At 55.4% G+C, this 14,546-nt stretch overlaps 2 protein-coding genes and 1 pseudogene across 3 annotated transcripts in view; all 3 read right to left on the bottom strand.

Moving 5' to 3' along the window:
• Positions 1-141, bottom strand: part of GLCE (glucuronic acid epimerase) — a 35,628-nt gene extending 35,487 nt beyond the window's left edge. The window contains exon 1 of the mRNA XM_031587897.2: positions 29-141. The gene's annotated coding sequence lies outside the window, so the exon portion shown is untranslated. The remainder of the gene's footprint in view (positions 1-28) is intronic.
• Positions 142-2,448: 2,307 nt separating this feature from the next.
• On the bottom strand, positions 2,449-11,166 carry NOX5 (NADPH oxidase 5). The gene is made up of 17 exons (XM_090149194.1): positions 10,704-11,166; positions 10,364-10,495; positions 10,077-10,227; positions 9,551-9,761; positions 8,834-9,068; positions 8,584-8,737; positions 8,108-8,280; positions 7,820-8,002; positions 7,385-7,517; positions 7,094-7,221; positions 6,588-6,743; positions 6,251-6,295; positions 5,985-6,109; positions 5,698-5,767; positions 5,408-5,507; positions 5,148-5,314; positions 2,449-5,078 (listed from the first exon to the last, which is right to left on the bottom strand). The coding sequence occupies exons 2-17, from the start codon at positions 10,481-10,483 to the stop codon at positions 4,947-4,949; spliced, it is 2,283 nt and encodes a 760-aa protein (XP_090005320.1). The 5' UTR covers positions 10,484-10,495; positions 10,704-11,166; the 3' UTR covers positions 2,449-4,946.
• A 118-nt stretch (positions 11,167-11,284) lies between these two features.
• Positions 11,285-14,145, bottom strand: LOC149916313 (uncharacterized; annotated as a pseudogene). Its single transcript, XR_016470499.1, has 2 exons — positions 13,143-14,145; positions 11,285-12,191 (listed from the first exon to the last, which is right to left on the bottom strand). The product of XR_016470499.1 is annotated as an uncharacterized LOC149916313 (transcript).
• Positions 14,146-14,546: the final 401 nt, after the last annotated feature.

Raw genomic sequence — 14,546 nt, 5'->3', positions numbered from 1 at the left:
GGAGGCCCGCTGCTGCCGCCGCTCCTACCTGCGGGCCGGGCCCTGGCTGCCGGCGGAACCCCAGCGCCGGGGAGGCGGGGGCGCACGGAGCGGGGAGCGCCGCGCCCCGCCTTGTCCCTGCGCGGCCAATGGGAGCTCCGCCCTCTTCGTTCTCTTCGCTCCTATTGGCCGCGCAGGGGTAAGGCGGGGAACGGCAAGAGTTTTGACCAATGGGACAGCGAGGCCTGGCGGAATCCCAGAGCCGGGGATGGGGTGGTGCGGCCCCGCCCGCACTTCCCGCGAGAGCACAGCGAGGGGGCGGGGCTTGTCACAGACCAATGGGGGGGGCGGGCGGGCTGAGGGCGCGGCCTATTGGCTGCGCGGTACCACGCCCCTTAGTGCGTGCACGTGGCGGCGCGGGCGCGGGAGGACGCGGGCGAGGCTTTAACCCTTGCGGCGCCGGGAAGATCAGACGTATAAACAGGCTTTTTTTCCCCACAATTAAACTAATTGCATTTTTTTTCCTAATCCGGAAAAAAAAGTTTATCAGGATCAGGACATTCATTTTCCAGCTGTGGAACTGACACTTTCTGTTTGTATTTTGTTGTGATGCAGGAATTCCCCTCTTTTCCAGGGCTCCATTCATTACATGCACTCCTTTTTAGACCTGCCCACGTCTGCAATCCTGCAATCTTGACCTTTTGCCAATTTTGCCATATCAATAAGAGCACTTACTGCATGAACTGAACATCACCTGTTCCTATTCAGCACTCCAGACCCCAAATTCCCATCTCTACTTATGGCACAGCTGCTGAGGTTCCCATTGCTGCTGTAGCAGCAGATCTCCAGAGCTGGTTTGCTTTGTGCAATAGGACTTGGCTGTCCAAAGGCCAGATCCTGCCCAGGTCCGCCCTCTGTGACCCTTTGCACAATGGTACACACAGCTTCTTGCAAAGGAAGATAATGCACTGCAGTGCATATAAATAGAGCTTAAATGATGTGGTTGCAATGCTGTTGTAAATGTGTGCGTTGCAATTATTGCCTTGTTCAAGATTACCTGCTCCTGCACAGGCTCACTGAGCTCTGTCTGGAGCTGGGGGAGTGACCTTTCACTGATTTTACATTAACAGAATAAGAAGACTCTCAGCAGTGCCTTAATTAGAACATCATCTTCATTACTCATTAGCAGACCCAGGAAGGTAATTACAATCGGCCCAGCATTGCCACGAGACCTCCACTGTTTTACACTGTGGTTGCAAGGCGCAAGTTTTGGCCTTGCATTCTCCAGGATAAATGCAAGGAAGTCTCAGCACTGCTGCACAGGATGGCCATAGGACCATAGAATGGCCTGGGTTGAAAAGGACCACAATAATCATCCAGTTTCAACCCCCTGCTGCGTGCAGGGTCACCAACCATCAGACCAGGCTGCCCAGAGCCACATCCAGCCTGGCCATGCCATGGCCCAGGCTGAATGGTGTGCAGTGTGCATCACTGCTGCTCTTTAGCAGACGTTTAGGAAAGGGATGGATGCTGACCTTGTGCTGCATTGCGTGGACCGATGGCGGGGATGCGCTGCACAGAGCCCTCAGATGCTGCAGCTCTGCAGGGCAGGATCTCTCCTCTGGAATTGGCCCACAGATTGTTCCCATGGTGACACGAAGATGCACACTGCTCTTTTGTCTCAGTTATTCATCAGTCCTGTTTGTCACACACTGTGAAAACAAAATCACGGGGTGAAACACAAAAAGATTTGAAGATACTGGGGCTCATTGCTCCTGGCTTCCCCTCTTTTTGCACAGAGGCTTCGTGCCACAGGAGCCAGCAGCCTGGCACTGCCACATGTCACAATTGCACTCTCCCTTTCCTCCAGGAACCACCCCTGATTGTTTTGGTGCCGTGTCTGAAAGTAACCCCAATGTCCTCAAAGCACACAGCAAACAAGTACCACGGATACTGTTGTTCCAGTGCTGGGTAAAGGATTTCGGCTGGGGCCCCACACACCACAATGCATTTAAATAGAGCTTAAAAGCCGTGGTCCTGACGCCAGTGTAAAAAAAATTTACATTGCAATTATTATCTCGTTGCAGATGAGCTGCCGTGCTGCTGAAATCCTTTATTTCACACAGCCCCACGTCGGGACGTTTTTCCCCCTCAGACTTCTCCTGAACCAGGCCCAGAGCTGATGATTCATGTATTAATATGTGGTTATTAGATGACTCCCCTACCTCCACGGCTGCTATCTGTCTTCAGCAATGGAGGAAGGAAATGAATTCTTAAAACCTCAGGAACAAATGGTACACGCATGGAGATCAATCCTCCTCCCGCTGACGTCAATGGAAAAATTTCCATCGGCCTCAATAGGAGCAGAATTAGCCATATATATCAGACACTGGTGTAATTTACAACCCCACAAACATCAATAGAGCCGGAGGGGGAAAGTTGTGTCTGTTAAAAATAGCTCGTGGGAATTAAGTGACAGTCAATGATGCTTCAGTTTCATGGGGACAGAGAAGTGCTGGGCTGTCTATTGGACGCACAGTGATGCTCGCTGTGGTGATGCTGATGGCACATCTGTGGGTCCAGCTCTGCACCTGGTGGTGGTATGGCTGGATGGGATCTGCTGCTGGAGCCTCTGCACATGGGGAGCCCCATGGCACCAGGGCACGTGGGGCTGAGCTGAGGGCACACACACAGCATTCACCCTGTTGCCCACAAAGTGATCATTGCATCGATGGAATGGGGAGGAAGGAGGAAGAAAAGCCCCAGGCATCCTCTGCTGATGGCAGCACTTAGGTACAGGTGCTGCTGAGAGCCCAGCGCTCTGGCAGCAGAACTGGAAATGGCAAGAGAAAGCACAGAAAGCAATGATGTCCTTCCAGCACCGCCAAAACCTCCATCACCAAAACCATCATTGGTCATCACTACCACCACCACCACATCTCTCATCAGCATCACTACCACCACCACCATCATCATCGCTACCATCACCACCATCATCACCTCCATCACCAAAACTATCATCATCGTCGTCATTTACATCACCACCACCACCTCCCAGTGGAAGTGACTGGGATCACGCTGCCACCAGCCCCTCCAGCTGCACCCCAGAGATGCCCACCACCAGGAAGCTGCTGCCCCAACCCCCAACCAAACCTTCTCCCTGTGCTTTGAGCCTCTGCTTCCTCTTGCCCGTGCCTTGGCTTGGGATGAAGGCTGCAGCCCCTGTGCAGCTGTGTGACACCCTGGCCCACAACATGACCCCATCCCCGCCCCACCAGGAGATGAAACAAAGCATCCACAAATGGCCACCGGCCCCTAATTAGAAGCCACCAGCTAACGAGATGTTATCCAAAGCAAATATTAGGAGCTGCCTAATAGTTATATCAATGAAATCAACAACAATTTAACAGCAAAGGTTAATTGCATTTATACAAAAATCTGATAGACAAAACGATGCTCAAACAGTTGGGCAGACTAATTGAAAGCTAATGTTGCTCCTAAATTGAATTTCAAATGAATTTTACATCCATAGCTCATTTTGCTAATTTCATTCCCCGTATCCTGTAATTTGTTGGCAGTGATTGATTACTTAAGTGAATAATATCTATGTACCAGGGCTGCTTGGCGATGGAATGCCGTGGCTGCTGAGAAATCCTGTTCCCTGCTCCAAGGCAGAGCCCAATGGACATCCCCCATTGCCTGCAATGGAGCCGGCGCCTCAGCGTCTCTGGAGCATCCGCTGCTGTGAGATGAAGGCAATGACATCTCAATAAAAGAATTGAATCTTTGGAATGATGTTGTTGGGTTTTTTTGTTGTTGTTGTTTTTGTTGTTGGGTTTTTTGTTTTTTTTTTTTGCATCCAACCAACAATTAGTGGTTGCTACGCTACAGCCGGAGCGTAATTGTTGTAATGAAGGCAGCCAAGGGAAGGCATTAATCAGAGAGAGATGTGATTAGCCCACCTCCAGCCCTATCCAGAGCCTCCTGTTGCTTTTCTGGTGCAGATTCTGGGCTCTGGATTTGGGGAACATCCCAAACTATGGGCTCAGCATCACTTGCAAGCATCAGTTCTGGGGTGTGTGTGGCCCTGCTGGCCAGGGGCCATGCACACCCCAAAGGATGCTGTCAGCTCCACCCCCTGCCCCTCAAATCCATCCCAGCAAGCCTCTAAACACAATTGCAAAAGAAGCACACGTGCATATGCAGGAAGCTTCCACTCGCAATGCCATCCAGTTGTGCATCGATGGAGATTTGGGTGTATTTTAGGCTCAGCATGGAAGACAGCTCTAAAAGGACCACAACACGATGGATACGATGTTATCCCAATTACCATCAGCCCCTCACTGGGATGGATGGGATGCAGGACTGGGAAGCATCCTGGTTGCCAGCATCAGTTGTGATTTCCTTGGCCATGGCTTGGAATGGTCAGATTTGCTGCTCTGGGCCCCCTGGACAGCCCCGAAATCTCTTTTTTTCCACCCAAAGTGCAAACAGCAGCAGGACTGGGGTTCCTGGGGGCGGCGGGCTGAGCCCCCCCGGTTTCCCCGCTGCTCGCAGCCCAGACCGGGAGATGTCCATTCACTTTACCGGAGCTGCAGTGCCCTCATGTGGCACCGCTCCTCCACCCGCAGCACATCCATCCATCCCCAAATGCTCTAGGAAACCACTCCTTGCCCCCCAAGACCCCACAAGGATGCTCCAGGACACCCACGCCTTCTGTCCCCTAATGCTCCATACCCCACACACAACCCCTACAGACCCATGCAGAGGACTGCAGGACCCCATTCTCTCACCTGTGTCACCCCTCCTACCCTCCCCATCTCCCCACTGTGACGGGGAGTGCACTGTGCACTGCAGGACCAAGGCACAGGAGATGCCACGCATCACAGCAGTGCCATCAGCCCCGAGCTCAGCCCCTTCCCAGCGGGTTGGGAAGGGTCACCCTGCAGCGAGGATGGTGATGGTCTTTAGAAGTTCTCCTTGAAGAAGCGGAAGCCGAAACGCTCGCAGTGCGCTCTGACCACTTTGGCCAATGCTGGCGAGCCACAGAAGAACACATGCACCTTGCCCTTCCTCTCCTCTGCCACCCTGCCCAGCACCTGCAAGGGAAGGGAAGGTGCCAGGTCTGTGCTGCTGCTGGAAGTGCCCAGCAAGGCTCTGTCCCTCACCTGGCTCCAGTCAGGGCGGCCGGGCTGCGTGCGGGTGCGCAGCCCCGTGATGGAGTCCTTCTGCTCCTTGGCGGCCAGCAGGTCCAGGGCCAGCTGCAGCCCCACAGCCTTCACATCACTCCTGCCCAGCGCTGATGTCATGTACAGGTGCAGCTCCAGGAAGCGCCCTGGGCACAGTGGAGGGACCCGGCTGTGCCTCAGGATGGATCTGGGATACCCTGGGCTGATTTGGGGTTTGGGATGCTCCACATCCTGCTCACCTCCCGGCTCCTGCTCCTCCTGCTGCAGCTCCAGCGCAGCCAGCAGGTCAAGGAACCACTCAAAGTGCTGCTGGTCCCGGTTAATCCAGATGAAGTCAACCTGGAAGGATGCAGCCTCCATGTCAGGGCAGGCTGGCAGCACGTGGGACACAGCCAGCCGTGGGATGTGATGAGAGCCTGCATCTCCAATGGGATGAGATGCTCTGGAAGCCTGCATCTCATATCCTCTCCCTATGGAATAGGAGCCTGCATCCCACATCCCCCCTGCAAACCCCACAGCCTGCTCCCACCTTTCTGAGTGCCATGTCCTCATCCCACAGAGTCTCACGTCCTGGGCAGCTCTGCTTCCTCTGACGGTACCTGCATGGGTGGATGCAGCCCTTGTCTGCACCCCTTGCACCCTGAGCACCCACACAGACCCCAAGCCTCCGTCCCCCCCAGCCCCACAGCAAACGCCCTGCCCGAAATCCCGAGTGAAGGTTAACCCCAAAGGCAACACAGTGTAGGGCCCTGTGTCTGCATGTCCCATGTTTAGCAATAAGGAACTGCAGCCCTGAGCGCGTGGCACAGCCCCAACCTGTACATGATGCTCTGCAGGATGGAAGCAAAGGGTGTGATGCCAATGCCAGCACCGATGAGCACAGCATGCTCTGAGGTGAAGATCCGGCGAGTTGGGGTCCCGTAGGGGCCATCAATGTAGCACTGGGAGAGATAGAGGCTGAGCACCCAGAAACAGGGTGACAAACCCAACACCAAAGCAGGATGCTCAGCCCTGGGCAGGACCAGCACACAGGACAAAGCCCCTTCCCAGCTCCCACCCCGCTGCGCCCGCCCTGAGCTCACCTTGATGCTGCAGAGCTGCTGGTTCTCACCCAGCTCCACAGGAACCTGCAGATATGGAATGTCCATCAGCAGCAGTGGGCGGCTGCCTCCTCCCTGCTCCCACAGCTCTGCATCCAGCATTTCCCATAGCCTGGCTCCCAGCTGCTTTGGGGTTGTTTTTTCCCCAGCTGTGCCCATCAGACCCCAGAGCTGAGCCCAGTGAGAGTGAAGGCTGATGGACCCCAATCCCAAAGCCATTGGGGCAGTGACACCATATAGTAGTGACACCATATGACAGCGAGGTTCCTCCCCTGCCATGTGGACATCTGAGGGGTTTGGAGGCTGTGCTGGCACCAACCACCTGCAGGGACGTGTCCTGATCCCTGTCCCCATCCTCGGTCCCTCGGGTGGTGGTGGGCGCCCCACTGCGTCGGTACGATGTCAGTTCAACGGCTGCATCCCCAGTGCTGGGCACAGAGCATCCCAATGTGCCTGGGGTAGTGCAGGGAGTGGGCTGCATGGGAAGGGGAAGGGAAAAGTAGGGAGAGAGGAGGGGAAATGAGAGGAGGAGTGAAAAAAGGGGGAAAGGGTGGGAAAAAGGGGGAAAGGGAAGGGGAGAGGGAAAAGGGGAAGAAAGGGAGAAAAAGGGGGGAAATGAGATGGGAAAGAGAGGAAAGAAGGAAAAGGTGGAAAAGGGAAGGAAAGAGGAAGGAAAAGGTAGAAAAAAAAAAACACCTGTCACTGATTTTTATTCTTTTGTGGAAAAGCCCAGCCTGTGCTGTGTGCTCCTGGGCTGCTGGACCCACAAGCACTGCCCTCACCCTGCCATGCAGATGGCACATTACAGGCTTTAACCTTACCCACCTGCACCCACTGCCACCACCTCTTCCTTTCCAGGTTCCCGTGGAGCTGCAGGGGCTCAGCCTGCCTGAAGAACTCATAGAGCCGCGTTGTCCACTGCCCCAGAGAGCGGATGTGCAGCCAGATGGTGTCTGTGGGATGGGGACATCACAGTGGCACAAGGGCTGGAGCACAGCATGCCCTGGGCACCAGGCACCCCTGCACCAGAGCAGGGGGGGGATGGAGGTGGGATGCTCATGGGATGCAGGACATCCTGGCCATGAGAGAAGCCCCAATTTGGGCTGCCCAGCAGACCTTGCTGCTCAGGAGCACTGCTGATGCTGAATGGGTGCCATTCATAAGCAGCAATGGCTGGGATGTTCAGGTAGATGTAGTCCCCAGGCTCGTAGCGGAAGGAGCGCGGCCGCTGGATCACCAGGTGGGTGACCTGGGTTGGGAGGAGCAGAAAGCATTTAGGCAGTAATTTACCAAAGAAATGGTGTTTTCACCTTTTGCTGCAAACGTTCACCAAAACATTGCAGATTTCCTGAATGCTGCCAAGTGACCCCAAAACACATCTCTGTACAGTTGAATCTGAAGACTTTACCCAACCTTACTGAAGCCAAAGGAAGGAGCAGTGCTGTGATGCAGAGGAAGGGATGCAGAGCCCCAAGTCTCTCATGCAGGGCTGGAGGAGCACGACCCCAACCTACAGGGCCCTTTGTGCACACCACAATTTGGGCCGCACACCTGGGAAGGCAGCAGGTGGACCTCCACGATGCGCAGCCCCATGGCACGAGACACGGCCATGCCCACTGCCTTCTCCAGCACAAAGAGGCCCCCAGGAACCAAAAACCACTTCCAGAAGTTGGGAGCATGGAAGAAGAGCAGAGCCCAGACAGTGATGTAGGAGAGGTGGCTCCAGTAGAAAAGCTGTGGGCAGGGGATGCGGGTCAGCAGGGTTGGGCTGTACAGGGCTCAGTGCCCCCTGTGCCACAGGACGGGGCACCTTTGGGGTGTTTGTGTGCATTTACGTACCTCGAAGTGTCCACCACGGCGGACGCAGGGGCTGGAGAAGGTGAGCATGGCAAACAGCAGCACCTGCAGGGCCAACCCGGTCTGTGGGGCTGTGCCACCGAGCCCCCCCCCACCGGGACGAGCCGTCAGCAGGAACTCGGAGAGGGCGCCGTGCCCAGCCTGTGCCAGCCTGCCTGCAAGCAGAACAGCGGTGAGCAAGGGCTGAGTAGCTGCGTACGAAGGCACAGCTGGGTTTGCTCAGATATATTGAAAACGAAACGTTTGTCGTTGTGCAAAAATGCCACGCGAGGGCCGCAGGAAACCCAGGCACCCGAGCTCCTGGTGCGGGGGGACGAGGGAGGGGGTAGGAAAGGTCTGCAGGCCCCGCTGTGACGCTGCCCGCCTGGGAGAGCCGCTAGAGGGGGATAGCAGGCAGCGCACGAAGCGAGCATCTCCAACCCCAACCCAACCCCAACCCCAGCGCCCGCCCCACTCACCGAAGTTGGCCACGTGCGCTCCGGTGTGCAGCACTGCCAGCGCCAGCACGGCGCTCCCCAGCAGCTGATGGAGGCTCACGCAGTGCTCGAGCGGCAGCGCTCTGCCCGCGGGGGTGGCACGCAGCCGGGTCAGGCACCGCCGCAGCATCGGCACCTGCGGGGCAGGGGCGGTTCGGGGGCTGTAAGGACGCCCAGCGGCGTCACCCCGCCGTCTCGATCCCCATCCCCACGGCCCGGAGTCCGCACTCACAGCGATGAAGGCGCAGCTGAAGTTGAGGCACTGCCCGCAGCCTCTGGCCACCACCACCCACCCGCTGCGGCCGACGTGCTGCAGGGCAGCCAGGATGAAGAGCAGCAGGTTGAGGCTGACGTAGCCCCCCAGGAAGGCGAGCTGGCCGCGGCGGTTGTGCCAGTACCACGAAGTCAGGCAGCGCGGCCGCCGGCTCTGCCGTGTCGGTGCTGGGGGCTTCAGCCAGCTGGCAGCGCTGCCAAGGCACCGCATGGCATCCCGCATCCAACCCTGCACCTATCCGGGCACCGACCCTGCATGCATCCCTGCATGCAAATCCTTTACCCACCGTCCTGTTACCCCAGCCATTCACCCACATCCCTGCTTGTAGCAGGGGGTTGGAACCGGGTGATCTTCAAGGCCCCTTCCAACACAAACCATCCTATGAACACAATCCATCCCAGAACCCATCCCTGCATCCCAGCTCCTCACCCACCCTCGCACCACATCCCATCCCCAACCCATGCCCAAGTGCTGCGGCCACCCCAGCACGCTGCTCCTGAGCAAAGGGACAGGATTGAGATGCCCTCAACAGCACCGCAGGGCACCCTGCTCTGCTGGAGAGCAGCCCTGACTGCTCCTGCTGTGGGCCTGAGAGCCTCCACAGAGCACAAACCCCACAGCACAGCAGGAGGGAAGAGGGAAGAGTGCCCTACAGACCCGGCCACATCCCTATACCTGATGGTCAGGCTCTCCATCAGCCCTGGGAAGGCCTCCAGCTGCTGCTGCAGCTCCTGGAAGGTGATGGAGCCGTTGCCATCCCTGTCGGCCGCCTCGAGCAGCGCCCTGGCCATGTCGTGCAGGCGCTGTGGTGGCAGTGAGATCTCGCTCTCACGCAGGCAGGCCTGCAGCACCAGGAGCAGCTCAGCTGCGTCGATGGAGCCGCTGCCTGCAGGGAGAGCAGCACCACCTCACAGCCCGGCCCCAAACCCCTCCACTGCAGTGCCACCCCCTCCTGCCTGAAGGGACGGCTGTGCCCACTCACAGCGATGCCATCGCTCCTTCACCAGCACATTGGTTTTTGGGAATTGGAGAGAATTCTGATCTAAAATTCATTCCCATTCCGATGCTGCCATGGGGCATCTCTCCACAAGCAAAGCTAATGAGGCTGCTGCATTTGCTGCCTTACAGATGGATGCTACTCCCATCCCAACAGGACAAAAGAGCAGCATTCAGGGCTGGATGCACTGAGCCACCCTCTCACCATCGACGTCGTAGACTTGGAAGAGGAAGCGCAGCTTGTCGGCAGCAGTGCCGTGCAGCAGCAGTCTGAGGGCACTGTGCAGCTCCCCCAGGCTGATGGTACCGCTGCCATCCACGTCAAACAGCGCGAAGAAACGCTCAGCAAAGAAGGACTGTGGAGGATGGATGTGCTGGGGCAGCTCTGGGATGCTCTGCACAGCCCAGACCTTGTACTGCAAAGTGAGCTCCTGCTGCCAGCAGTGCTCACCCCACCGATCAGTGGAGATCAGTGCAGGGCCCAGCACTCACCTCCTTCACCTGAAGGGCCGCCTTGAACTCCTCCAGGCCGATTTCCTCACCCTGCCCTGCAATGCTCTGGAACCGCTCCGTCACCCAGCGCAGCCACGCTGCGTCCTCAGCTGTGCTCATGGTGCCAGGAGCCTGCAGGGCGAGCAGTGGGATGGGGACAGCTGGGAGCACTGGTGCCCTCGGGGAGCCCCCAGCCATCCTGTTGAGCCTCAGAGCACAGGGGATGGCACCCAGCGCTGCCAAGCATTGCAATCTGCCCAGCTGTGCCGAGCCGCTTTGCTATCGCCACATCTCACCTGCAGAGCTATGAACCACAGAGGCCCAAACCCACACTGCTCACCTTCAGTCAGATGCTGGATGCAGCTCTCATTCCCAGCGCTCCTCAGCAGCTGCTGCTCAGCCCCAGCGCTCTCCCCGAGGAGCTGCAGCCCCTTCATACCCTTTTAAAGGCTGATGTGAATTCAGTCCTGCTGAAGCTTTTCACGTCAAATTAAAACAAAAAATGGATTTCAACGGAACCATTAAGGAGCATCTGGCTGTGACGTTCCCATAATTACCTCCTTATTTTAGAACTGATCTGACACTGCCTTACGGATCTCCACCGAAATACTCTGAAAAAATAAAAGGGCACATTTGGTTCTCTGAAGGCAGTGATCCAACCATTGGCCCAAGGCACCGCAGACCATTGGTTCTCTATTCAAAATGCATTCACTGCTCCTGACTTCCCTGCTCCGCAGCCTCAGTGACCCATGGCAGGAACATGGGCTGCTAACTTCCATTGGGCAGAAGGAGAAAAAGGCTAAGGAAATATTTTAACCAAATATGCCAAACTTTAAACATAATCCTGGTATGAATCCATTCTAATGGAGGAGGACATCCTGGATACTGAACTCAAAACCACACAGGTGAACAGATCGAATTCAAAGGTGCCTTTATGCCAAAAGAAAAGTGAGCTCCCATCTCCAGCCCTGAGCCCGTGCAGAGGGCTGAGCTTCAGGGAAGAGCAATAGCTGACAGAAGCTTTCTAGGAATTTAACTGAAACCAACAGAAAGAAAACAGACATAATATACAGCTCCACAAATCTGGCAACCAGCAGCAGGAAATAAAAATAGCACCAGTACAAACTTGCTTTCCAATGATCAGAAATGAAAATATGTCCGCCTAAAAGCAAAGAAAGAGAAAGAGGAATTGTTGGAGCCGATTTATTATCATCACATTTGCACAGAACACTGTGTGTAACTGATAACACTCCACATGTGACTGCCTTGGGTGGCCATCTCTTGTACGCCCACAGGAACCACTGCAGTTTGGAGCAGCTCACTGAGCAACCTTCATCATCATTTCGCAGTAAGTTTGGAGTTCTGAAACTTGAATGTGTTTGGTTTTTTTTTTGTTTTTTTTTTTTAGCATGGCTTCTTCAAGAACACTCTTTAAAGATGTCACTGAATCCATTCTTTAACTGATCAAGAATGTCATTCTCCCTTTTTGCACCCCCAGTCCGCAATGCTGATGCCAGCTCTGCCATGGCTGCTGCCAGCTGTGCAGACTCAAACCCACACAAAGCAACAGAAACATCTGGCTGGGGCAGAGGGGATGGCGTTGCTGGCACAGCAGCTTTCCTTCTCACCGTGCCCCTCACCAGCTCTTTTTGCTTTCCAGCCCTCCTTCTGCATGCTTGTAGCCAAGGAGCAGTGGTGGTATTGCTGGGGGTGGCTGCTCCTGCTGCGTGCTGAGCTCCTCGTGCAGCGTGGTGCAGAACAGCCAGCAGGTGCCCCAGGGTTTCATCCTTTGCTGTTACTCGTGGCCTGGACAGGGCTGTCCCAGATGCTGTAAGAGAATTAAATGGCTTTTACAGTTGTGTAAATGGTGTGAGTATGTTTGCTTTGCTCACCCCCCAACCTACATCACCAGTAACAAACTTCAGTACAAATGCACTTTTGCTAGAATTATTGTACTCTTCATGTTTACAGAAGATATGTTAATGCTGCCATACGAGGTGGTATGCTTTCCTGAATGGGTGAATAATTAAAGGCGCACAAAGGGAAACACATCAAAGGCAAAACCTACCATACAGTAACTGCTCAACCTAAAACCCTTCACGTTATCTCCTAATTCTGTGTTTTCTGAGATACCAACGATGGCAGATCACAGAATCACACAATGGCCAGGTTGGAAGGGACCTCAAGGATGATGAATCTCCAACCCCCTGCCACAGGCAGGGCCACCAACCTCCACATTTCACACCAGCCCAGGCTGCCCAGGCCCCCATCCAACCTGGCCTTGAACACCTCCAGGGATGGACGGGGCATCCACAGCCTCTGTGGTCAGCTGTTCCAGCACCAACGGTCTGGTGCTGAATGGTTTGGGTTGAAAGGAACCTTTATGACCACCCAGTTCCAACCCCCTGCTATAGGCAGGGACCCCTCCCACCAGACCGGGTCGCTCACAGCCCCATCCATCCTGGCTTTGAATGTGCACAGGGAGAAGGCATCCACAACCTCTGCCCATGTCTCACTGCCCTCACAGTACAGATTTTCCTCCTGATATTTGCTCCAAAGCGACTCTCTTCCGGTTTGAAACCATTTCCCCTCACCCTGTCGCTACCTGCCCTTATGAGAACCCCCTCCCCAGCCGTCCTGCAGGAACCACAAACCAGTAACGGAGCTGCAAACGAAACCAAGAGCTCCGACAGCAAACGTCACCCCAAAGAAACAGCGCTGGGCTCGGGAACACCCCCTACAAAACGGCCCTTGCTCAGCACGGCCGGCTGCCCCTCACCGCCGGGCGGCAGCAGCAGCAGCAGCAGCGCTGCCCGCATCACCCGCAGCCCCAACGCCATGGCTGCGCTGCGGGGCGGTGCTGCCCGTTGTGCGCATGCGCACAGCAGCTGCAGGGCATGGCGTTGGGGAGCTGCGGCTGGGAGCAGCACCGCGTGCTTCGCCCTCTGGACCTTCAGAGAGGCACGGAGTTATTGCAGAGCCCCTTTGATATTGGATCAGATCCCCCTAGGCTGCTTTCCCCCAGGTTGAACAGAGCGAGATCGTTCAGCCTTCCCGCAGCGGGAGATGCTCTGTGTATCTTTGTATCCATCCTCTGCGTTCCTTCCTGGATAGCCTGGACTGTTTTGAACCGGGGAGCCCAGAATTGGGCACAGGATTGTAAATGTGGCCTCAGCAGGGCAGAGCAGAGGGGAGGATCGCCTCCCCCAGTGGTACCGACTATCCTGAGATTAACAGCTCCTTTAGGAAATGGGTGGCTGCAACCCTGTCAAGCCAAGCGTGGTCCAGTGCAGCAATAACCTGGCTCCTGACCCGTGGCTGCACGCTAAGGAAGAGAACAAAGGGATTTTGAGCCAAGAAGGGGAAGTGCAGAGAACTGGGATGGCTTTTTCCTGCTGTTGCAACAGCATTCCCCAAATGTCATCAGACATCCAAGTGATGGGGACTGAATGGTTAAACAGACAACACATCTGGAACGAGGAGTGAGTCCCTGACAGTTTAAACACTCACTAGAAGGCGTTCATGCAGAGCACCGTGGAGGATTTTCCTTTCCACAGGCACAAAGTTGGCACCTTTCTGGGAAGGCCCACATTAAGATGCTGTATTACAAAGCTCTGCACCTTTCCTGTGCCCTTTGTAAAGAAGTCACATCACCTGTTCCACTTGAATGGCATTTTTCAGCAGGTGGGGCATGACACAGTGGGCAGCAATAGGAAGGACTGTGCAGAAATGCAAGCAACCTATGGGCAGCCTTAGATGGGACAGGGGGAAAAGATGGTATCATGGAAATGAGCAGTTACCTGCAGTGGGCACTGAGATGTCAATGGTGAGACAGGAGAGATGAGGGGCATCCCCAAAGTTCGGTCCAGAGGAACTGGAACATGTGAGAACAGCCATTCTCCAGGCAGCAACAGCTGCAGTGGGATCCTTTGGCAGAGAATGCCAGGCCTGTGTTGCCTGAGGAAAAACGGCCTGTGAGCATTTATATTTAAAGAACAGTGGGAATAAAATCAAGGAGACATTAGTAGGAACTGACAGGAAAAGAAAAGCACTCTGTGGGTGCTGGAAAAATGCAATCTGTGCTGAAACCCAGCTGTGCAGACACAGTGAGCCAATGCTCTGCTGCTCCCATTGCGTGGCCATTGCTGGGCTCAGAAGGAAATCCTCTAGAGGGAGTCAGAAA

Source organism: Phasianus colchicus, chromosome 12 (genome assembly GCF_987193195.1).
Source record: "Phasianus colchicus chromosome 12, bPhaCol1.hap1.1, whole genome shotgun sequence".
Classification (NCBI taxonomy): domain Eukaryota; kingdom Metazoa; phylum Chordata; class Aves; order Galliformes; family Phasianidae; genus Phasianus; species Phasianus colchicus.
Note: the sequence above shows the minus strand (reverse complement) of the source record. Positions and strands in the feature narration are given on the sequence as shown.

What these genes read in the sequence shown, in the direction of transcription:
- NOX5 (XM_090149194.1), bottom strand. Translation starts at nt 10,483, where the DNA reads ATGAGCACAGCTGAGGACGCAGCGTGGCTGCGCTGGGTGACGGAGCGG. An exon ending in TCCACCTGCTGCCTTCCCAG is followed by an intron (nt 7,518 to 7,819) that starts GTGTGCGGCCCA and finishes CTCCCAACCCAG; the next exon opens with GTCACCCACCTGGTGATCCA. An exon ending in CAGTGCTCCTGAGCAGCAAG is followed by an intron (nt 7,222 to 7,384) that starts GTCTGCTGGGCA and finishes CCCATCCCACAG; the next exon opens with ACACCATCTGGCTGCACATC.